This window comes from Peromyscus leucopus, chromosome 4 (assembly GCF_004664715.2).
Source record: "Peromyscus leucopus breed LL Stock chromosome 4, UCI_PerLeu_2.1, whole genome shotgun sequence".
Lineage (NCBI taxonomy): Eukaryota > Metazoa > Chordata > Mammalia > Rodentia > Cricetidae > Peromyscus > Peromyscus leucopus.
The window spans coordinates 98,202,037-98,209,541 of record NC_051066.1 but is presented as its reverse complement, the minus strand read 5'-3'; the positions used below and the strand labels follow the sequence as shown (position 1 = coordinate 98,209,541).

General features: G+C 45.1%; 1 protein-coding gene across 1 annotated transcript; it reads right to left on the bottom strand.

The window, feature by feature from the left end:
• Positions 1-2,358: 2,358 nt before the first annotated feature.
• On the bottom strand, positions 2,359-7,254 carry B2m (beta-2-microglobulin). Its single transcript, XM_028878732.2, has 4 exons — positions 7,120-7,254; positions 4,273-4,551; positions 3,741-3,769; positions 2,359-2,854 (listed from the first exon to the last, which is right to left on the bottom strand). The coding sequence occupies exons 1-3, from the start codon at positions 7,202-7,204 to the stop codon at positions 3,756-3,758; spliced, it is 378 nt and encodes a 125-aa protein (XP_028734565.1). The 5' UTR covers positions 7,205-7,254; the 3' UTR covers positions 2,359-2,854; positions 3,741-3,755.
• Positions 7,255-7,505: the final 251 nt, after the last annotated feature.

Below are 7,505 nucleotides of genomic sequence, written 5' to 3'. Positions count from 1 at the left end.
CACACACACACACACACACACACACACACACACACACACACACACACACACACACACACACACACACAAAAGCCAGGTTTACTGCTCAAGGTTTAACCAGTAGACACAGGACTTGGGGACAGGAAGTTGGAAAGATAGTCTTTCTTGCACCCTGAGGTGCCAAAAAAGTTCCACTAAAACAGTTAGGAAGGGTCCACATCTCTACCTGCAGTCTGCCCTGAGGTTATTTTCAAGGTAACAAGGGTCTTTTTAAGGTGTCTTGTGGGGAAATGGTTCAGTTTCAAGCAAAGTTTGGTTTCCAGCACCCAAGTCTGTAATTCCAGCTCTAGTCTCTGGCCTCCAAGAGGACTAGCCTTCACATACACACACAGAGAGACACACACACACTCTCTCTCTTTCTAAAATAAAAAAAAAAAATTCTTTTTAAGGTGTCTTGGCAGGGTAGAGGTTGGGGTTCTTTCTGCCAAGTCGGTCCCCCAGGTTCTTCTTGAGCTCCTGGCTGCTGGACAAAGCAGCCTTTGGGTGCTAGCCAAACTCCTTCCTTCGGCTGAGTTTCCAGCTGCCACTGCAGTCCTGTTCTTGAACAGCTTCGGCTGGCTCAGACCTTGGATGTCTCGGTGAAGGAAGAGCTTCCCATGAAGTTCCCTACCCTGCTGAGCCAGTAGTAACACAGCCATCTTGAACCCTACTGAAACTTCACTAACCGAGCAAGATTAAACAGGAGACTGAGAATCAAACTCTATATCTAGAACCCCAAGGAACTTTGTCCCAGATTGCTGTCTTTGGCCATTTACCTCTCATAAAATCATTTATTGGGCATGGAAATGCCTCAGTTTTTAGACCTTGGACCGGTTCAATCCTCAGTACTCATGTAAAACTGGAGTTGATATGTGCCTGTAATCCCCGCTGGGAGGTGGAAACTAGAGGATCCCTGTCTTAGTCAGGGTTTCTATTGCTGTGAAGAGACACATGACCATGCAACTCTTATAAAGAAAACATTCCTTAGGCTGGCCTACAATCCAAGTTTAGTCTATTATCATCATGCAGAGCATGCTGCATGCAGAGACATGGTGGAGAGGTAACTGGATTCTACATCTGATCTCCCAGAGAAAGACTAAACACACTTCTCCAGCAACGCTACACTACTAATAGTACCATCCTATGACCAAACCCAGTTTAGTTCCAGCACCCAATGTGAGCTCACATTCATTCATAACTCTAGTTCCAGGGGATCTTACAGCCTCTTCTGAACATTACATAAAATAGAACAACAACAAGCAAAATACATGTGGTGTACTTATGTACATGTATCATACACATAAAAATAAATGAATAATTATAAATTTAAAATAACAATTGAGTGAATAAATGAATAAGCTTTGTGATACAGGACTAATTATCCCACTTTGGAGTTATGGTGACTCTAAACCAGTAATTAATTGTTATAACAAAATACTTGACACAAGCTACTTAATAAGATTTATTTAACTTACAGTTTTGAATTACAAAACTTAAATGATTAGCACAGACTCTATGCCAAAGTTTCCTTCTTTATGCCAACAGCAATGGGAAAAATGCATCAGGAGTAAGCACGTGATTATGCGTTAGACCAGCAGAAGGAACAGAAGGGGCTAGGCTTGCTGCCTTTATAATAACCCTTTCCGAACTCAAAAAGACCTGAGAGCACCACAGGACCTCCCACTAGACCCCACCTCTTAGAAGTCCAACCACAAAAGGACCTTTGGGGATACAACTACATTATATCAAATTTAAAAGCTCAAGTCAGAATTTTATAGTAACTTTGTATTAGGATTCAAACTCAGTTCTATCAGCATTTCCACTTTAACACTAGCCCTTAGAAACTTTGAACTGGTGGTGGGGCTTTCAGACTGGATGTGCTGTAGGCACAACAGAATTGAACAGGAAACACAGTACTCACTGATGCCCCACCTACATCCTTCAGTAAGAGCCAGTCAGTCCTCAGCTTTTGCATGCCAGTACTTGCACAACACCATATCTGGGCTTTCATCCTACCACACAGTCCTGTAGAGCCAGCAACAGGCTTGTCCACATTGCCAAGACAAACTTTAAGATGTGGTTTTTGCTCTAGAGCTCCCTGTGGGACCAGCACTTCTGAAATCCCTACTCCCCTCTCAATTCCTTCCTATTCCCTGTCACCAGCCACACTCCTTCTGTTTTGCTTTGGAGTCATTTCTTAGTCATGTTCATCTCCTGGTTCAGGAGTCTGCTTCTATGAGAACCTCTTAAGACACACACTGGCTCTTCAGGTGATAAAAACCACATGCGCATTTGCAGACATTTAAGGATACCTAGAAACCACTTCGTGTAACACTCTGGCAATGTCTAGCAAACGTCCTTTTTTTCTTTATTTTTGAGTAAACATAACAAAGAGGAAGTAAACCATGGGGTTGGGGGAGAGGATTGTTAGGCACAATGTGCTTTACCAAAAAGAAAATATCTCAGGTTTCTTAGATTAAAAAAAAAATCACTTAAGTTGTAATAGGCCAAAGATGAATAATTCCATCCAACTAATAAGATGTACAAAGGGTTTGATATATGATCAGCTATTATTTTTAATTACATTTACTAGCAGTTTTTTTTCTTTCAAATTATCAAAATGGTTTGTTTCTGATCAAAATACTCATTGATGCTTTATTATTTCAGATATGTAGGGTGTTAGTCTTCAATTTTCTTTCGAAAACATGCAGAATTCAAAGTTACAAAGAAGATGATGTGTCATTACTATTCCTCACTGTGTGCATAAATTGTACAGCATATTAAAAACTGAGAAATACTCAGGAGTTAAACTCGTCCAAATGAAGCATCTTCAGACCTGAAAAGAAAAGGGGAAGAGAAGGGAGGAAGGAGGGAAGGATGAAGTTAGCAGAGCATTTACTTCATTCGCATTACAGACCTCACCACCAGTGGGTCTAGCATCTGAGTGTAACCACCTTCTTAAAGGAAGTGGGTCCTGGCTCCACCACTTGGTGACTGTGTGCTCAGATTACCCATCCTCTCTAATACTCTCTCTCAAATCAATCCCCCTTTCCTAGAAATAAAATCATACAAGATCGAATGAGATTTTGGCCCCAAGGTCCCTGGACAGTAGGATTTCATTGAAAATCTGGATTTTCTACACTAGACCACATCTAACACAGAAGCCTGAGTTCCTGTCTTGTGCTTCTAGACTTCCTTCTGAGACAGCTATGATGATGCCTTTACATGGAGTTACAATATTCTATATCCATTTCTTTCCTAGAGTGGTCTGAAAGCCTCTAGAAGGTAAACCTAGTGCCTACCAAATGAGGCAGAACAAGAGACTGAGGGGTGATGAAACTCTGTCACCCCACTCTTCTGGCTGAAGAGCAAGGCCACTGCCACACAAAGAAAGCAAGTGGTTCAATGTCCAAGGCCTTTTCAGCAGAACCACCAAACCCTTAAGGTGGGGTAGATAACTGCCCGTCTCTCTTGGCCACATACTAGCAGGCTGAGAGCTCCCTCTAGAGGGTTAGTGATGGTGGCAGAGCCAGACCTGTAGTTACGTGCCTCCTTCCTGCCAATCCACAGGATAAAGGAATGTAACCCCAAAGGATTCTTCTGTGGCTACTGACAAGCTACCTTGATTAATGTCTTTTGTACACAATAGAACTCAAAGCCTTATGCATGCTAGGCATGTGCTCTACCCCCAAAGGCCCATTTCTTAAGGTCAAGAAACTTACCTCCATGATGCTTAATCACAGGTTTCGATCTACGAAAAAAGAAAATGGGAAAATTTTTTTTTTACTTTTATTCTGCTAAATACTAACAGATGTCCCAAAGTGTTACAATAAGACCAGTAGAATAAATAGGTTGTTGTTGCTAGCCTTGAGTATTTGTTGAGAACCACCCAGAGATCCACCCCTGTCTACAGTCTCCAGTACCTAGCCAAGGTACTGGAACATCCAGAATTGTAGATACATGAGGGCAGGGATTGCAAGCCAAGGCCTGTGCCTTCCCGACATGCTCTTTGGCACTTTGTGTGCATCAGGCTGCCAGGAAAACTGGAGGAAGCCACAGTAAGAAGTCTGGGACAGTAGATGCTGCTGCTGCTGCTCCCTGCTCTTACAACAGTGAACTATTCCACTGATCAGTGCTTTGGGGGTATTCCCTAACAATCTCAGTATGCAGATTTTTGAAATAGCAAAGCAGTTCTAGGCTGTGACTTGACACAGATAGAGCTTTCAGAAACTAAGGAAGAACTTGAAGACTCACCCCAGGTGACAACCTTGGGCTCTTTCAGAGTGGTGTGTGTAACTCTGCAGGCGTACTTATCAGTCGCAGTGGGTGTGAATTCGGTATGAGCCAGGAGATAGAAAGACCAGTCCTTGTTGAAGGACAGATCTGTGTACTCCACTTTTTCTATCTTCTCTCCGTTCTTCAGCAGCTCGATGTTAATGTGGGGTGGGTGGAACTGCGACACGTAGCAATTCAAGAAGTTCTGTTTGCCATCCTCTGGAGGGTGGCGTGTGTATACTTGCACTTGTGGGGTACCTAAGGGTCACAGAGAAAGACAACAACTGCTGGGGCTTTTTCCTTGGAGCTAACTGCATCACAGTCTACACCATGCCCCATGTCGCACTTGGTCATCTAGTTCTCCCACTTCCACTTCTGCTCTGGACAGGTGATCTTCTGCTTCCCCAAAAGGCTACCTACATTTTGAGAACCACATCATGACATTATCTTTTCCTCGAAATCCTGTACACAGGCCTTTGGTTTTTCCTACCTGGCTTGTAAGCAGTGTCTTCTGTCACTAGAGACGGCTGGATTTTTAAGAAGCTTTCTTGGAGGCTCTCAAGAACTATACTCATCCCTTCCCCTAATTAATGTCATGGCCCACCTACTTTCCAAATCTCATGTCTCATTCCGCACACCCTCTGCAGGATCCATATCATAGTACCCACATCCTTGTATGCTACGTCAGCCCCAATCACTTTCTTTCTTATTTTTATCCCCCTCCTTTTTACTTAATGTTCCCCCGCAGACTTCCTAACATGTATTGTCTGATACAGAGCAGAAAGTTGAGCCTTGCCCCTCAGGTGGCAGGGTTAGTGTTATTTCCTCCCTCCTTATGTCCCTATGCACGTCATTCCAGGGTCCACTCCTGCCAGGTACAATCTCTCTGTTCCAGCCCAGAGTTAACAGGTCAAAGCAAAGCTCTGATTTCATGAACTAGAAAACAAACAACATCTAAACAGCTACAGAAGCTAGCAAAACTTTTAAGTGGTTGGGTTAGGATGGATAAATCCAGTAGGGAGAAGTGAGGACTGTGATGAATGAGAAAGAATATACTCAGCTAGAACTAAGTGGAGCAATGTATACAAGAGCAGGATAGTGTTTCTAGTCAGCGCTTTCAAATGGCTGCCCTAACTAAACATGTTGGGAATAATTACCTCACAATATAGAGGCCTGCATGTGTGTGTGCGTATATGAGCACCATAGCTCTTGTGTGGATTTAGGAGTCAGTTTTCTCCATCCACCAAGTGGCATCTGAGCTCAAACTCAGGCTTAGTATCTCAACCTGCTGAGCCAGTTCATTGGCTTTCTTGTGTTTTCCCCATCCATCCATCCATCCATCCATCCATCCATCCATCCATCCATCCATCCGAGACAAGGTTCTACTCTGCAGACTGGCCTCAAACTCTTGTCTCAGCCTCTACAGGGCTGAGATTACAGGCATGAGTCGCCACACCTGGCTTATAATATACTTCCAAATACACATATATTCAGGGCACATGGTCTCTAAAGGGCAGCTACTTATTTCATGTAGAAGGAGGTAGGGAGAAGGAAAGGCATCTGGGAACTGCGGCCAGCTCTATGTATCCAGAAGCACTGGAGGAAAGGTTACTAGCTCGGTCAAGAACTAAGGTTAAGGTTTCAATGAAGCCTTGGGTTTTTCTCCTGTAAAGTTAAAGTGAAGATAAGCCAGAAAGCGCCTTGCATTTGAGGTTTTAGTAACAAGAATATTAAATGCCACAGAGTTCAGAGGCCAGGTTCATCCTGCCTGGAATCCTCTGGGAAAGAACGATCCCTTCTTACACAATTTAGACAAGTGTTGGGCCAGGTTTGAATCTGGGCCCCGCCACTTTTCTACCTCTATGACTTCTTGAATTATTTATCCTCAAGAGTCTTGGTAACTATACTGAATTATCTTTGCCCCAGAATTCACAACTTCCCTGGCTTTGACAAAGTTGGAGTTTCCGAAAGCGAAAGTAGATGTTCTATCTTGTAAAACAGCCAGGCTGCGTGGCAAAAAGGAAAGCCTGTGTGAAGTACCAAGGGCCCAAGGCATCCCAGCCTGCTTTACAGACTATGATCCCGGAAGGACAGGGTCACTTCTAGAAACAAATGGGGTTACTTCCAAAAGGCCTACTTTTACCCCAAATGGCATAAATAGGCCTCACTTCCAATCCCGACTGCCATTAATCCTTGTGTGAATAAATTACTTAAAATCCCGATGCCTCGGGTTCCCCATCTGAGAGACAAAAGGAACCATGATGTTTACTCCTTAGGCTCAGTTTCCAAGTTATAAACCACGCAGCGTCCTCAGCATTACAGTAAACTGTCATACCCCACCGCCTTTATGATGATTACTAAAAGCATTAATGAGACAAGGTAAATTAACGGTCGGAAAAACTTTGGAAGCAGCAGAGCCTAGGGCCCACGCCCATTTCTCTAGACTTTGGCTCGTTGGACCCCAGGCGCTCGGAAAGTGCAAAGGCAGCTGGGCGGCCGCGGTCTGACTTCCTGGGTTCCCTGGGTCTAGTCCAAGGCCCTCTTCTCCGCACCTTCGAAGCAGACCCACCCTCCCGCTGCGCGCTGGGAGAGTCCAGAGGGGTTCCGGCAAGCAAAGAGCAGGAGAGAAGCTTTCCCCACATCCAGCGCTGACAGTCCGTCTACACAGTCGCAAACCGCGTCCACACTGCTGCCTCGAGGCAGCAAGAAGGGGGCGGCGGGACTCCCACCTCTTCCCCGGGAGACCCAGCCCTGGCCAATCCCGTCGGGAAGAAGAACTAAGGAGAAATCAGAATTAACGCCGGGAGAGGAGAAAGAGACACTCACGCTCGATAGCGTCCAAGTAGTCCAGTGAGGCAAGCAACAGAAAGGCCACGACCATAGAGCCCACAGAGCCCACAGAGCGAGCCATCGTTGCGCGCCGGTCGGAGCGAAATGAGTGCGGCCGGGGCTGGGCGCACTCTTATAGTCCCCACTCTCGCAGCCAATCCGGATCCAGATCAGGAGGCCGTCACCAGTCTCCTAGATGGTGACGCTGAACTAGGTTAAAAAGGGACTTTCCTATTTTCAGTTTCATGTTCTTATAAAGTCCCGTGGTGCTTGGAACAGCCTGGGCGGGAACCTCCGTACCCTGCAATCAGGGGCGCTTCTGAGCTTGGTGTACCTGGTCCTTCATCCTAGGAAGGACCTCCATTCGTTCTAATGCCAGTCAG

Bases quoted from the DNA above. Each gene is read 5' to 3' on its own strand.
- B2m (XM_028878732.2), bottom strand. From the start codon at position 7,204: ATGGCTCGCTCTGTGGGCTCTGTGGGCTCTATGGTCGTGGCCTTTCTG. The intron at 4,552-7,119 runs GTGAGTGTCTCT...TGTGACCCTTAG, and splicing joins CTACTTGGACGCTATCGAGC to GTACCCCACAAGTGCAAGTA.